Source organism: Agelaius tricolor, unplaced genomic scaffold (assembly GCF_023055355.1).
Source record: "Agelaius tricolor isolate 1412-34295 unplaced genomic scaffold, bAgeTri1.0.p SCAF_58, whole genome shotgun sequence".
Taxonomy (NCBI): Eukaryota; Metazoa; Chordata; class Aves; order Passeriformes; family Icteridae; genus Agelaius; species Agelaius tricolor.
The window spans coordinates 1,999,873-2,016,275 of record NW_027269318.1 but is presented as its reverse complement, the minus strand read 5'-3'; the positions used below and the strand labels follow the sequence as shown (position 1 = coordinate 2,016,275).

The 16,403-nt window shown below is 60.9% G+C and overlaps 1 protein-coding gene across 1 annotated transcript in view; it reads right to left on the bottom strand.

Moving 5' to 3' along the window:
• Positions 1-1,435: 1,435 nt before the first annotated feature.
• Positions 1,436-16,403, bottom strand: part of AGAP3 (ArfGAP with GTPase domain, ankyrin repeat and PH domain 3) — a 108,771-nt gene continuing 93,803 nt past the window's right edge. The window contains exons 14-18 of the mRNA XM_071456458.1: positions 5,999-6,153; positions 5,469-5,559; positions 4,929-5,151; positions 3,644-3,899; positions 1,436-3,401 (exon numbers count right to left, since the gene is read on the bottom strand). Of these exons, the coding sequence (XP_071312559.1) occupies positions 3,186-3,401; positions 3,644-3,899; positions 4,929-5,151; positions 5,469-5,559; positions 5,999-6,153 (941 nt within the window). The 3' untranslated portion in view covers positions 1,436-3,185. The remainder of the gene's footprint in view (positions 3,402-3,643; positions 3,900-4,928; positions 5,152-5,468; positions 5,560-5,998; positions 6,154-16,403) is intronic.

Genomic DNA, 16,403 nt, shown 5'->3' with positions numbered 1-16,403 from the left:
AGGCGAGGGGGCCCCTGGGGTCGGAGCTGGGTCCAGGCTGGCACCTAGGGGCCCCTGGGGTCAGAGCTGGGTCCGGGCTGGCACCCGGGGGCTCCTGGGGTCAGAGCTGGGTCCGGGCTGGCACCTAGGGGCCTGGGGCAGGGCTGGGATGGGAAGGGAGGCGCCAGGGCTGGGTAGGGCGGGATCCCGCGCGGGAGATGATGTATGGGCAGATGTATCAGATCGCACAAGATAAACAAGCAGTGAATTTCATCAGGGCCCATCATGGCTTTAATTTGGCTGCCTAATGAGTCAGATCCAGCCGCGCAGATAAAAGTTGTCAGAGCCGCAGCCCTAATGAATTTCTTGCCACTTGTAATCAAGGCAGCTTGTCTGAGGGGGATGATTAATGGGCCCCAGAGGAGCTGCCGTCCCTCGGCTTCCATTCCCGTTAATGCAGTCGCCAGGAAATTAACCAAACCCAGCACTGGGCTGGGGCCAGGGCCGGTGTGGGGGCACCCATGGGCACCACGAGGGGATGGCAATGAGGGGTGACATGGGCGCAGGGGCCGGACTGGAACTGGGACCAGGACTGGGACCAGGACCAGGATGAGGACCATGTCAGCATGGGCACACACAGCCAGAACACATCAAGGAGTGGAGGGGAGCCCCCAGCAAGGCAGCCCTGTGCCACGGGATGGGCCCGGGAGGAGCGGCAGGGCTGTGGCAGGGACGTCCGAGGGTACCTGTGGCAGCTGGGCTGTCCCGGCACCTCCCTGCCTTGCAGCACTGCCGCACAGGCTTGGGGCCCAAGGGCTGTGCCCATTCCCAATGCAGCAGAGCCTGGACCCAGCACAGCACAGACACTCCAGGCATACCCGGAGCCCCTGCTGTTTGTGGCGTGGCCTGGGTGCAGCCAGCCCGGAACTGCCAGCACTGGGGCCCTGCTCTGCCCACAGCCATGAGAGGCAGGCGAAGGCAGGGCAGACACACGGCTCTCCTCACGGCTCGGGGTCAGCCTGTCTTTGGGACTCCATGATCCTGCAGCCTGCACTCCCGGCTCGCTGTGGCAGCCCATCACTCCCTGCCTTCCCCAGCCCAGCTCCACGTTGCTGTCCTGTGCACAGGGACCAGCCGGCCCAGCCCCCTGCCCTGCATGTCCCCTCTCCAGCACAGCCCTCTGGGGTGCCCATCTCCCATCCCCCTGAGCTGGGCATTCCTCCGGGGCCATGTTCTGGCATTGTCCCTCGGTGCCCCAGGCTGGCACATCCCCCCTCCAACCTCAGCACTCTGCCGTGTCCCAGGGGCCTGCTCTGGCACAGGACTGATGTTATCAGAGCTTGAGCCCGAGGAGAAGAGGCTGAACGTTGGTCAGTGTGGGCTGGAGAGTCACCAGAGCCAGCTGCAAACCAGGGCTGCATGGAGGCCCCAAAGGCAGCACACTGAGACACTGGCCTGGCAGGAGGTGAGTTGCTTTATTGGCCTTTATCTCCTTGGCTGCAGATAACACACACAGGGCAACTTATGGAAAAGAAACCGTATATACAGAGTGTCCATATAAATATTTCCAATGTACATTTTATACACAAGTGACAGAGACATTCCATAGCAGTGTCCAAAGCCTTGAGGTTCCAGCATTCAGCTAGAGGCTTGACCCCAATGCAAAGAGAGATGCTCCTCTCCTCTCCTCTTGCTCAGCTGGAGACCAGCCCCACCTGGGCAGCAGCAGGAGCCAGCGGGAGGCTCTGATGGAGACACTGTGTATGGCTTGGAGCTTGGAGTTTTAACCTGGAAGGACAGTGACTCTACAGACAGACAGACAGAGCTGGGGATCCCGAGGTGACCATCCTCTTTCCCCTCTAGGTCAGCAGGGAGGCTGGGGAGGCCTTTGTCCAGGGGCAGTGCTGGGGAGGTGCTACCCTTGCATCAGCACACGGGGAGCAGTCTGGGTGCGTGCAGCCTCCCGCACTGGCCAGAAGCAGAGGAGCTTGGGGGTGCAATGCAGAAACACGCAGCTCCTGCTGCCCCCCACCTCAGCACTGCACTGGGGGTGTGGCAAGGCCAACACGGAGGGAGAGCAGGAGGGAAGTGACCACACTGACCTCCCTGAGGGAGCAGGCGCAGCCATCAGCCTCCCTGGTGCTGCTGTGCAGGGGAGGCCACACAGCTGAGCTGCCCCCAGCCCCTGCTTTATCTACAGATGTGTGGCGGGAGCAGGAGACACTGCCTCCCCATCCACGTACCGGTCATGAGAGCCAGGGGCACTGGAGCCACCCCAGTGACTGTGCAGGAGCCCTCACAAGCTGCCAGCACGGGCTCTGCACAGCAGCACGGCCAGAGGCGGCTGGAACCAGCGCAGAGGAGCAGGACCTGGCTCCCAGCTGGCTCCCAGCTTCCTCCTGGCTGGAGCAGGGCTCTGCTGGGGACAGGCACCATGGGGCTCTCAGAGCCACTCCTGCAGCCCTGCTCTGTGGCAGGGCTGGAGGGCAGCTGTGCATGGGCAGAAGCTGTGCCAGGGCTGGCACTGAGCTGCACGGGTACAGTGAGCAGAGGGCTGTGCACAGGCAGAGGCTGTGCCAGGGCTGAGCTGCATGGGTGCAGTGAGCAGAGGGCTGTGCTGGGCTAGCCCGTGCCAGGGCTGAGCTCCACAGGCACAGTGAGCAGAGGGCCGTGCTGGGCTAGCCCATGCCAGGGCTGAGCTGCACGGGTGCGGTGAGCAGAGGGCTGTGCTGGGCTAGCCCATGCCAGGGCTGAGCTGCACGGGTGCGGTGAGCAGAGGGCTGTGCTGGGCTAGCCCATGCCAGGGCTGAGCTGCACGGGTGCGGTGAGCAGAGGGCCATGCCAGGCTAGCCCATGCCAGGGCCAGTGCTGAGCTCCACAGGCACAGTGAGCAGAGGGCCATGCTGGGCTAGCCTGTGCCGGGGCTGAACTCCACAGGTGTGGTGAGCAGAGGGTCGTGCCGGGCTAGCCTGTGCCGGGGCTGGCACTGAGCTCCATGGACATGATGAGCAGACGGCAGTGGCGGGCTAGCCCAGGTGGGGGCTGGTGTTGAGCTCCACGGGCGCGGTGATCAGAGGGCTGTGCCGGGCTAGTCTGTGCCAGGGCTGAGCTCCATGGGCGCGGTGAGCAGAGGGCAGTGCCGGGCTAGCCCGTGCCGGGGCCGGCGCTGAGCTCCATGGGCATGGTGAGCAGAGGGCAGTGCCGGGCTAGCCCGTGCCGGGGCCAGCGCTGAGCTCCACGGGCGCGGCGTTGTTGTTGGCGTTGGCGTTGCGGCGCGGCAGGCTGGGGGTCAGCGTGGCGGCGCTGTCACTGGGGCAGCCGTGCTGCAGCAGGATGTCGATGCACTCCTGGCTGCCTGCGCGCCGGGCGTAGGCTAGAGGGGTCAGGCCCCGAGCATCCCGGCTCTTCACATCCACTCCGTACTGCATGGGAGACAAGCAGCTGGTCAGTGCTACCTGGGAACGGTGTGCCCAGGGGCACGGCAGCAGCAAGGGGCAGAGAGTGGGAGGGTGGGCATGGACAGGGGACCAAGAGAGTGGGCAGGTCAGTGAAGTGGGCATGTGAGGGAAGCCATGGAAGCAGGATGGATAAAGGTAGCAGGGAGGTGGGGAAGCACCGGGATAGCACCAGAAGCACTGCGGTGGAGGTGTGGGTTCTGTCTTACCCAGATGAGCAGCTGTGTGAAGACCACATTGGCCATTGCGCAGGAGAGATGCAGCGCTGTGCGCCCGTCTCCGTCTCCGTAGGTCTCGTTCACTTCCTCCTTGGTGCCATGGGCCAGGAGTGTCACCACGAGCCGCAGGTCATCCTCCACCACGGCCCGCAGCAGCTGCTGCCCCAGCGGGATGTCAGACTGGGGCAGTGGGGCCAGAAAGAGCTTCTGCTCATACTTAGCTCGGATCCAGCGCTCCTTCTCCTCTCTGCCAGACAGGACATTGTCACAGTCACAGTTGAGACAATTTGCCTGGGCCCCAGGCACAAAAGGACACAAGTATCAGCACTGCCACGTGAACATACTCTGTGAGCAGTGAACATCTGTCACACCCAGGTATGTTCTGCACAGCCCCTGCCGTGCCCCTGTGCCCACAGCTGCCACCGAGGCTCTGTCATCCCACTCTGGACACCTTCCCAAACCCTGCTCCACTCCGTGCCCCTCCTTCAGCTCCCTACGGACACGGTGTGCTTACAGCCATGCCTGCTGTGTGTCCTGCAGCCAGCCCCCGCAGCTGTCCGTGTGCAGCTCCGGCTGCAGCCCCTCACCCCCGGTGCTGTGGGCCCGCGTGGGGCAGCTCGGGGACCGTCCCTGCCCCAGGCCTGTGCGCGGGCCATGGCCAGCGGCAGGAAAAGGCCAGCGCTGCACACACCAGCCCAGTGCCACGGGAGGCACCTTATCGCTGCCGCCGTCCCGCCTGGTGCAGACAAAGGCTGTGTCCGCGTCCGTCCCGCCGGGGCGGCGGATCGATGCGCGCCGTGCCCCGCTATCTGCTGCCATTCTCTCCATCTGCGGCTGGCGGGCGGCCATCAATGGCGCGGCGCGCATGCGCGCTGCCGGCGGGCCTGACCCGCGCCCCGGCGCTGATAAGCGCAGAATGGGCTCTTGTCGGCCTGAGTGACAGGAGAGCGGCGGCGATCGGCACAGACAAGGGCTGAAAGGGACAGGCCCTGGGGACCCGCACCACGCCGCCAAGCCATCTCTCTTAACCCCTTCGGCTTCGCAGCCAGCCTCAGCTCTCGGAGCCACGGCACGGCTGCGGCTGCCGTGGAGCCCAAGTGCCCCGCCAGGGAGGCAGGAGAGGGTGGCCAGTGCCTCACAGGCAGGCAGGAGCCCCACACTGGGACATCCTGAGGAATCCTGCCTGCCCCAGTGGCTGCTCCCAACCCCTGCAGTGCCACCCAGTTCTCCTGTGTGGTTCCCAAGAAGCATCTCTGGGGTTCACCACCTCCCTTACCGACTGCTCTCAGGAGTGGGCTTGGGGTAGCCCTCCACCATTCCCTCCCAGACAGCGTTTGCGAGGGCGTTGCCGATGGCCGTCATGACCATAAGAAGCTCGCTCGGCCAGTCATCCAGGTCCAGGGAGCGCACACGGGACAGGTGGGTGCCCAGGTTGCGGTGGATCCCGGAGCACTCGATGCACATGAGAGCACCCAGGTTCAGGCTGGCCCAGTCCGGATCTGAGGGCAGCAGGAGCAGCGGGGGAGAGTTAACAACCTGCCCAGCCTCACCAGCCCGTCTCCTGCGGCTCAGACTCGTATCTGCAGGCACCTGCCCAGCTCGGTGTCCCTGGAGAGGCCAGGCCCTCAGGCTGGCCCGGGAGGGGTCACAGGGTGGCAGTGGGGACTGTACCCCACCCCGAGGAGCAGCTGCAGGACAGGGCAGGACAGACACACCAAGCAGGTCTCTCTGGGCTCAGAGAGGGGGTGCCTGGGTGGCTGGAGCTCCCTCCCCTCCCCTCCCGGGTGAGCCCCCCGCCCAGGGTGCCATCTCTTACTGGGTGCGTCGCAGTCCACGCAGAAGCTGTTCCCGCGCGCGGTGCGGACGGCCTGCATGGCCTGCGCGTCGCCCTGGCTGCCCAGCCGAGCCTGCAAAGAACCCCACAAGGCCCTTCACTGCAGGCCAGCCCCCCTACCCGCACCGTGCACCCCTCCTGCCATGCCACACCATGCTCCAGCAGGCTGGCCAGCATGGGGGCTCTGACAACAGGGACTGGAGAGCCGGAGGAGCAGGGGACAGTGGGCCAAAGTGGGGAGACAAAGGGCAGAAATGTCCAGGGAGGGAATGAACCATGCAGGATCCAGCCGCATGGGATGCAGAGTACTCTGTGGGGCCAGAGCCAGCCGGGAAGAGGTGACAAGAAACCCAAGGGAACTGCACAGTCCCAGGGACAGGACTGAACTCCCACTGGAAGGAGAGGGATCCCACAGGATTCAGCTTGGACAGACAGGCAAGCGTGGGACATGGAGGAATGTGGCAAACCAGATGCTGGAGAAGATAGAACAGAAGCTGGCCAAGACCTCTTACCTTGTTTTTGCTGCTCTCACAGCCCTGCAGGCTGGCCAGGATCTGGCTCTCAATGGCCTGCACCCAGAGCTCCCGCTCCTCTGACGTTGAGGCTTCAAAGAGCCACGTCTGGCCCGTCAGTGACACGATAATGAACTCAAATGGCTCATCTGGTTCTGGAAGAGAAAGGTTTGCCTAACGTGGGACTGGGAAGGAGGGGGTCTGCCATGGGACAGATCCTGCCATCCGCACATGGCAGGGCTGAGGCAGCAGCAGAGCCCAGCAGGCTTCTCTCCTCCTGCAGAGAAGAATGAGAGCTCTGTGCCAGTCCTGCCTCCTCCCTCCCTCTGCCCCTTACAGCTTCACTGGCCTGTGGAGCTCTCCCTGCCCTGTGTCCCACCCTCAGAGAAAGCTGCCAGCCTCTGGAGCAGTGGAATCAGCTCCTCCATGGGGCCGGTGCCTGCAGACAGCCCCAGTGCCAGGGCTCCATGCCCACCCTGGACGGGCCCTGCACACGGAGTGAGTGAGGCCAGGAAGAGGAGCCTGTGCAGCAGGCTCAGAGGCAGCTCCTCACCAAGGCTTAGGAGGTGTTCTGCCCTGCTAACACCTGCCAGCCTGGCTTTGCCTCACACGGCCCCCCACGGGCACAGTTCATGGGGTGTCGTGTCAGCCTCACACCCAGCACCAGCATTTACCTTTTATTGCCAACTTCAGTAGTTAGTGCAGTAAATGACTTAACTAAGCGGGGCCTGAATGGAATGACTAATAAACGTTATGTCACAGCACACGCTTCAGCTCATAGCAAAATGATTTGTAATTACCTAATTAGCGTTATGCAAATAACACCCTCATCTCCATAATGTGCCTTCCCAGCTCTCTATTAAAAGCAGGGAGTCAACTGCTCAGCTCCAGAGACAGCGCGGAGGCCGAGGGGCCTCTGGCCCACATCGCAGCAGAGCTGCGCTGGCCTCAAGCCTGGCAGGGCCTGTGCACACCGGGCATGATGTGGGGAGGTGAGCAGGGCAGTCTGGAGGGGATTGAGGGGGGTCTCCCTGGCTTCTCTGCAGCACAGAAGGCTCTCGCTGCAGAGGGGAGCAGCAGGAAGGCAGGCACTGAGGAGCTGCACAGCCCACAGTGAATGGCTGCAGAGGCCCCTGGCTGTGACCCACCAAGGGCATGGCAACCCTCAGCAACTGTTGGGCCTCCTGGGCCCATCTGAGCCAGGCTGTGTCCACCAACCTCCCCAGAACACGCTGCAGCCCTGGGAAGCCTCCTTAGGAGAGCCAGGTCTGTTGGGCATGATGGGAGTGCACAGCCATTCCTCCAGGCTCGTGGTCAGCACCTGCACCAACAAGCACCAGGCCTGGAGACCACCAGTGCTTGTGAACTGGGGCAGGAGCACAAGGCTGGGTCTCCACACCATCCGAGCCTGGGGAGGATGGAATGACTCCAGCATGAGGGCTTGTCCTTCCCAGATAGGAAGGCAAGGCCCTTTTACTCATTTCACCCTAAATCAGCCTGGGACTCCTCCTCTGGGGAAAGATGTCTGCAACCGCGTGTGTCCTGCTGGAATGAGAGACTGAGCCCTCAGGAGGACGACAGACTGCAGGGAGGGGGTAGTTAGCCACGTTGCTGGACTCTCCCCTCTGTGATGCACAGGTGTAACCGGGACATCCCACTTGTCCAACACTTTCCTCCAGCTCTCAGCTGCAGGAGAGACCCCACAGACATCAAGTCCCAGCTCAAGAACAACATTCTTGGAAAATATACAGCTGCCAGCCTGTGAATACTAGGAGAGGAAATAACCAGGCAACAGCCAGGCTAACAGGCATTGCGTCTTTTGCTTGCTGGCACCAGCCCCTGTGAGTGCTGCCAGAGCCCAGCACGGGCAGGGAGCCCCCAGACTGCATGGGAGCCAGGACCATCCCCCCACAGCCACAGGGCTGGTGGCTGCTGAGCACTACCAGCCAGGCAGGAAGGAGCAGCAGCTCCCTGGGCAGAGGCTGCCCAGGTGCTGCAGGGAGCATCTGCAGACAGGGCTCCTGGGGGACCCTGACACATCACAACAGGCCCTGTTCTCAAACCTCGTCCTGCCTTGGTCTGAGCCACTGTGGCTGCTGCTGCTGCTGTGCTGCTGAGCCCAAGCCAGCTGTCTGGACTGGGTACACTTAGAGGAGTCCTCCCTGCTGCTGAGCCACTCCTGCACAGCAGGACGAGGACATCATGGTCAGCAGGACACAGGGAAGGTTCCTGCTGAGGGCTCACATGGCTCCATGCTCCTTGGTCCTGTTTCCTGTTTGCCCAGCACCTCCCCACCAAGCAGGCAGGCAGGCAGGAATCCCAGTCCCAGCCTTCCTGCACCTGTACACTTCCAGGGAAGCAAGCATCAGCCCTGCCTGCCCAGGGCTCTGGTGTGGGGGTCACTGCTACTCCTTGAGGCACCACGCTGGGGCAGGGGGCTCCATGTGGTTCCCACCACTCTGCTCAGGACATTCACAGCAGGGCAGGAGCTTCCCTCCTTTTGGGTGAGAGATTTCTGGGGCTCCAGCCTGACTCGGATGGACTTTCCTACGGCCACATTCCAGAGCCCTGGGGCTGCCCAGTCCCAGCCCTGGGAGCAGTCCCAGACCAACCAAAGCCCTGGCGCCAGCTCTGCAAGACGCAGGACCTCCGTTCCCCTCCTGCTTTGTGCCTCCTGGATTCCAGCTTCACGCCAAACAAAGGCCCTGTTGCTCTCGGAGCCCGGGAAGAGCTAACAAAGGACCACAGCTTTTCTGCTGTGCTGTGGCCAATTCCCCACCTCACAGTGCAGGATGGTACCATGGGCTGATCTCTGTGGAGGCCTCAGCACAGCATGACTACGACAGAAGAGTGTGGCACTGCAGGGTCACACCCTGCAGGATTCACACAGGAGGACCAGCAGAGCTGGGAAGGGAATCAAGGACTTGCAGCAGCTTCGAACACTGTGCAGACCCACCTTCTGGGATGGTTTAGGACCAGTTCCCGAGCTCCTCAGGGCACCCATACAAGTTGAATCAGTTGTTTTAGGGAAAGCACTGGGTATTCTCAGCTTCTTCTGGGGAGAGGTACAGGTTTCCAATGTGGCAGGGCCATTTCTGGCTGGATGAGAGGGAGGCACCAAGCAGATGACATAAGCAGAAGGGTTTAGACTACCTCTGCTGAAGCAGAACTGGCAGAACTCCTGCTCCTGCCCCACACATGGGCACAAGCTCCTTCCTGGAGGCCAGAGAAGTCCCAGAGCTTGCCAGCTCCAGCCTGACAGGGCTCAGACCTCAGAGGAAGCCACTCCTTCAGGAGCAGGGAGCCCTTCCCAGCTGCCTCCGAGTGAGTGGCTGCCCAGGGGCAGATGGCAGAGCCCGGCCCCAGCCCTGTGATGGCAGAGCCCCCAGCCCTGTGATGGCAGAGCCCCCAGCCCCACCATGGCAGAGCCCCCAGCCCTGCCATGGCAGAGCCCCCAGCCCTGTGATGGCAGAGCCCCCAGCCCCGCGATGGCAGAGCCCCCAGCCCCGCGATGGCAGAGCCCCCAGCCCCGCGATGGCAGAGCCCCCAGCCCCGCGATGGCAGAGCCCCCAGCCCCACAATGGCAGAGCCCCCAGCCCCACAATGGCAGAGCCCCCAGCCCCACAATGGCAGGGCCCCCAGCCCCGCCATGGCAGAGCCCCCAGCCCTGTGATGGCAGAGCCCCCAGCCCCGCCATGGCAGAGCCCCCAGCCCTGTGATGGCAGAGCCCCCAGCCCTGCCATGGCAGAGCCCCCAGCCCTGTGATGGCAGAGCCCCCAGCCCCGCCATGGCAGAGCCCCCAGCCCCGCCATGGCAGAGCCCCCAGCCCTGTGATGGCAGAGCCCCCAGCCCCGCCATGGCAGAGTCCCCAGCCCCGCGGCTGCCCCGGTATGCTGGTGGGAGCCCATTACACCAGATCCATTAGAATTAGTGGGCAGTGGAAATGAATGCGCTGCCTCTCTCTCTCTCTTGATGATTTTTTGATGATGTTTTAAAGACTGAGCTCCGTGAAGAGTTGCTGAGCAGAGTGGTGTGAGCCGGCTCTGCTAATGGGTGTTAACCCCACGACCCCCCTTCCAACACTGCCCAGGAACCAGGGTTCTGAGCAGGAGCAGGATTAGGGAGGGCATGGCTGGGACAGCAGGCCCTGTGGCACCCAGAGCCCAGCGGCAGCCAAGACCATGGGCAGCCAGGGCCTGCAGGGACAGGAGCAGCCCAGGGCAGTCACCCTCCCTCTGCCAACACCCCAGCCCTGGGGGGAAGCACCATGGGGCTGCCAAGAATGAGGAATGGAGACATCCTGTGTGAGACCAGAGGGACAGCAGGACGGTATAAAGTGCCCACCAAGATGCAAGGGAGCCTGCACCTGCTGCTGAAGGCAGCCCTGGGGAGAGGGTGCCCAGTGGAACAGCGTGTCCCACTGACACCTGTGGGATGCCAGAGAGGAAAAGGAAGGGGAGCAGCAGTGACACAGAGTGCTGCCTTCACAGCTCATACCAAGCCCCCTCTCTAAGCTCTGAGTGGGGGGAAGTACAGCTCTGAGCACAAGGGGTACCGGGGAGCTAAAAACGCCTCAGCTTCAATACAGGGCTGGGGCAGAGCTTGGCCCTGCTCAGCAAAGGGCTCTGGCTACACCCTGCGCTGGTGCCCAGCCCAGAGAGCCTCCTGTAGGGACCCTGACGTGGTGCCACGGGAGCAGTACTTCCACCTCCACTCCCATGGACACCCTGCTTCCCCGTGGGGTGCACGCAGGCAGCGTGGGACAGGCTGGCCCCATGCCTCACCCCTACCCGAGATGCCCCCACACAGGTTGGGGCAGCACTCTCAGAGCACAGGTAGCAATAAGGGGGGCTGCTCCCCTGTCCCAGAAGCACCAGGATACGAAGCAGCTCTGTGAGGACAGAGGATGGAGCAAATGTCCCTCTGGTTCCCACCAAGTGCAGCAGGACTGTGCTCCCAGCACTTGGACATGGCACAGCAACTCCCACTCTGTACAGGGCACTGGACAGAGCTCCCCCATGCCAGCCCAAAGGCCCAGGGCAGCACTTTCTTCCTCGTGGGAAGGGGGAGTTCAGCACAGGGGATGGCAGGAGCATCTCCATCCCAGCACACTGGGCAGAGAGCCTTCCCTGCCAGACTTCCCAGCTGGCTCCTTCCTGAGCAGGTCGGAGCAGGACAGTGCAGGACACCTTCCCTGCATCCCAGCAGGTCCGGCAGAGAGGAACAGGATTCCACTCAACATCAGCAACACAGGAAGCAGAGCTGGCACTGAGCCCCAGCCCCACTCCTGAAGCAGAAGTTTCCTCGGTCACCTCTGCTCTTCACCATCTCCCAGTCACATCCAGCGTCTCCCTCTCCCTGCATGCTGTCCTTCTCCCACTCCCATCCCTTCTCCTGCTTTGTGCTGGCATAGTGGAAGTGCCTCCAGAGATCCTGGAGAGTGGGTAGTCACGCAGGGAGGGGGTGCTGGATGCCTCTAGCATGGGGGGCACATGGCAGGAACCAGGGCAGGTCCTGTGAGACACGCAGGGAGACCCTGGCCCGCAGCTCTGCTCTCTGGCTGCCAAGCCTGTGAGAAGGGTCCTGGAGCAGGGCAGCCGGCAGCCCCTGGCCTCGGGTGCTTGTTTGCAAGCTGCGACTGTACCATATCATTATGAGGTGTTTGGGATATCAACAAATTAGCAGGCGTCTGGGAAGAGAAGGATGCAGCACCATTCGTAAATGTCAGCTCGCTACCTCCTCATTTTGCAGATCATTAAACCCAATATTCCCAACCTGTATTAGTGCGACAGGGACAGGCCCTCCGCGGGGACGGGCGCCAGGAGAGCGCAGCAGGAGCAGCGCTGTGCAGACCCCCCAGTGCTGCTGTCCCGGCGCCCCCAGGGCCCAGAGTGCCCCAGGCTGAGCTGGCAGGCACCCCCAGGGATGGCGTGGGGCTGGGGGGTGGCAGCAGTGGGGACTCGAGCGTGGAGGAGCACACTGAGCTGCACCAGGGGGAATACGGTGGGGTCCCAAACATGTGTGGGGAAGGACAGTGTGTCAGGAGGAGCAGGTGCTCCCAGGGGACACCACAGGTGCACAGGGGTGTGCAGGGGGTCATGTAAGGGTCCAACAGCGTCATTTCTGTGTACACGGCAGGGAGGATGCAATGTGGGATGCAGTGTGCGCACAGCAGGTGAGGCCTGGGGGGTGGCAGAAGGGCTGGGGGCTGTGTGCAGGTGTCAGGGAGGCAGGTCACAGGAGGGAGGGCACAGACAGCACGGGCTTCATGGTGTGAGCAGAGGCTTGTGGCAGGGTCAGGGGTGTGCACATGAGGGTCTCTCAGAGGGGTAACACGGAGCTGTGTAAGGTCCCCAGGAACCACAGACTGAAGGGGTGGGACCTGACGGAGACAGGGGACCAGCTGAACCACAGAATGCCCAGCACAGGCTGCCTCCCTCCCGCCAGGACTGAGCAGGGAGCTCCAAGGTCCGTAATGAGCTGGAGTGACTTGTTAGCACTGAATTAAGAGGCTTGGTGGAAGGAAGCGCGCGGGTGACACAAGCTGTGTGGGGCAGGCGGGAGCTGAGCGATAGCAGCTGGAATCCCCAGCAATCTTGTGAGCACGGCTCAGCCTCACACTCCTGCCTTGCCACGATCGGCCTCGACAGCGCCTGACAGTTGGCATTAATCACGCACATCGCCCCAACACAACTCTTTACTGGCCATCAATTTCCTGTGGGTTTTAAAACTAAAAAACAAAGACAAAACCGCGTCGTTTGGCCGCCACTGAGAAGCACATTAAGGGGCTGTCAGCTTCTCGCCATGCACCCTGCATCACTCTTTAAGCACATGAGAAGTTCATTATCCCCGGAGCTCTGGCAGCCATGGGGAGACTGGAGCAGGGAGCGTCGCAAAGGTGCTGCCGCCCTCAGCTCTGTCTGCTGGCTCTTTGGCCCTCCTGGGAGCACCAACAGGGGCCGAGGGTCCAGGCCAAGGGGAGTGTGGCTGCAGAGGGCTGTGGGATGCTCCACGGCACGACAGGGCCCTCCTGGCCACAGAGCTTTGCTGGGCTCTGATAAGAGCAGACTTTCCTGACGGTCCTTGCAGCATGACAGTGCACCTACACCAGGGGGATGAGCATCTTTGTCCCCTGACAGCCTGACACACGTTTGCCAGCCTGTGGGTGCTCCCTGACAGCCTGAGCTGCACTCCCCAGCTTGGTGACATCTCCGGCAGCCCAATCCCACGCCTGCCATAGTTTGCGGATGCTCCCTGGCAGCCTGACACAGAGCTCTCTTTAACATGAGCCCATGTAAAAAAGCAACAGCTCGTTTGATTTATGATACTTCAGAACAACTAAGATTCAATTGCTCTGCACGTCCCTGGCTCTGATTACCTCCTAAATGAGATAAACTGATGGCAATTTATCCCCAGACCTCACCAACTTTCCCAGGATGCTAACCTGAGCTGCTCATGCCTGGCTCCCCAGCGTGGGGCGGGTGGGGGCAGGTGCAGGCAGCCTGAGCACAGTCCAAACCTGCTCCCTACATAGCCCCAGGGCTGCTCCTGCCCGCAGGGATGCTGTGACAGAGGCTGAGCCTGACACCCTGCCTGGCCCCATGCAGCTCCTGGAGGGTGGGGAGTTTTGGGGGGTGTCCCTCCACAGTACTCCCCACACCAGTACAGCCACACTGATGTGAGCTAACAGAAAGCATGGCTCCTCACTGGGCTGTCCCCACGCTCCTGCCAGGACAGTGAACCCTCCACAGAGGGATGAGCACCACGAGGGGACAGCAGCTCAGCCACACGGGATGGCAGCTCTGCCACAGGGCCCACTCCTGGCACAGCAATTTCACACTTTCACCATGCTGACTATGCAGAAGCAAAAAACTCAAATTACCCCGCTCTGAAAAAACTGCCGTAACTGTTCAAAGCAGATAAAAAAGATTCAAGGGGGTATCAGTCATACTTATGGACACCAGTCCACGATACAAACCACTGGCCATGCCAATGGTGTGGGGCAATGCTCAGCCCAGGGTTCACAGCTGGACCATTCAGACATTGGGACGGGACCTCAGGTGGAGGCTCAGCACCTCCTCGTGCTTGTTGCCAGTCTCTGCTTGGCATGCAGGACAGTGACCCATCATGGGTGGCACCTGAGCACCAGTCCCAGAGTCACTCGCTCCTCTGCCTTTGCTCTGGCCTGCTGGTCTTGCGGATGAGCTACCACAGTGTCCAGAGCTGCATCATTCTTGAACAGTCCCGCAGCTCAGAGCAGGAGAGAGACCAACCAAGCCACTCACAAAGGTACCAAGGCAGGAGCTGTGCAGCAGGCACGTGGCAGGCAGGGGATGGAAAGGCTGTGTGACCCAGCTCCATAATTCATACTGAGCACAAGGATACACATGGTCCTCTCTTGAGGATGTCCCCCTCATGCCAAAATGGGGCACACAGCTCATTGCTGCTGGCACTGGCTAGAACCAAGGTGGGAAGCTCTAAATGCAGCAACAGTGGCTGCTCCCGTGGACTCAGAGCATGGCTCTGCTGGCATGGACGCTGCCCACAGCAGCAGGTCCTGTTGATGCAGGGCAAGCTGGGAGCATGACAGAACTGACCCAGCCTCTGGAGCTCCAATTTTGCAATTGGACCAATTTTCCAATATACTGGATTCTTTTAAATAAGAAATGCGAGCTCAGTTTGTCAATAGCTGACCAAAAGCCAGACACCCACCCTGCAGCAGCCCACAGCAGCACTGTGCCCTAGCACAGGTCTGGGAGCAGCAGGTTCTGCCAGCTCTGCCCCAGCTGCACTGAGCTGGCAGGTGCTGCACCTGCTCACCCTCTGGAGAAGGACACAGGGGCCTGGACAGCCTGGGCTCACACTGGACATGTGGAGGAAGGGCTGCCTGTGTGCCTGCAGGTCACGGGTGCCCCTCAGCCCCAGAGCAGCTCCACTGCCTGCTGCCAGCACTCTGGCACCAGCAGCACTGCAGACCACAGACTGGGGGTTCCTCCTGCTCCCAGTACTGGTGCCAGAGGTTCTGGCAGCATGAGGATGCACAGTGTGCAAGTTCTGTGCAGTGACAGATGAATTTTGGTAACTTACACTGGTAAATGAAGTTCTGTGTGGAAAAATGCCGAGGAATGCACACTGTAGGAAAAAGTTACATTGCTAAAACACCTGATAGGGCTTTAAATTAACTATATCAACCTGAGACAGGGCCTGGGTAACACTTCAGGTAAGACAGACCTCTGCCCAGCTCACCACCACAGCCAAGGACCAGTGCAGGAAACAACAAAAATGCTCTCATGCACTTGTGCTCACCCCATGTCTCCACCCCCATCACTCCACCTTCCAGGGATGCTGTCAAACCAGGAAGGACAGAAAGAGTGACCATGTGTCTGAAGATATATGCCTGTGAGATGATGGAAAACCTGGGATTGCTCAAGGACTCCCGTCCTGGGCACACAAGAAGGGTGACAGCCCTCCAGCCTGTGCATCTGGGAGCAGAGGGCTGGGAATTCTGCCAAGCACGCATGTGTTTGTTCAAAAGGAACTAATCAAATTTTAAGACTTCAAGCAGTGGTTAGTGCATGTTACTGCTTCATAAAAGTGTTCCCACATTCAATTGCCTTTTCCATTAGGAAATGGCATCCCGTTCTGTGTAAGGTCAGGTCCCAGCCTCTGCACCTCCCACACTATCAGCTGCACGGCTGCAGGGCCAGAGCTCCTCTGCAAGCACTGACACATCAGTCCTGTGCTTCCTGGCCTTTGCTGTGGTCAGCTGAGAGCCCTCATGTCCACATCACAGACCCAATCATCACACCAAGGTCAGCTCTGGGCCTCCTTTACAACTCTCAGCATTTTATTTACAGGGCAGGACACACTACTGCAGCACACGCTTTCTCAGTCTCATGTGTGGGGGTGCAAAACCATGCCCTCCTTCACTGCCCCACTATTCATACAAGGAATGATCCTCTCCTTTTGCCAGGCACTGGGCTGAGAACTGCAAATCAATTTGGGCAGGGCAACAGTGGGTCTGAGGAGGCAACACACACACAGAGCTAAGAACAAAGTGCAAATACAGGCAACGCTTCTTGCTATCCATGGCACACCAGTCTGACACTCAAACGATGCTAAAGGCTCCTCAGTCAACCACCACAGAGGGGAAGCCTGACTGAGACTTGTGCATTTCAGATGCAGACAACTACAACAGCAAAAAAACCCAACAGAGCTGCCCAACTCTGCACATCATCAAACAATGATTCCAAGAACTTGAGCTGCTCTGCTATGGGACACCTGGGCTGCTGGACTGCAGGCAGACAGGTGATTTGGAGCAAGGTGCCAGGACAGCTGCAGCACCTTCAGGTACAGACTAATATTTCCTGGATTGTTTTGCAACAGCTGTTAGCTTCAAACACTT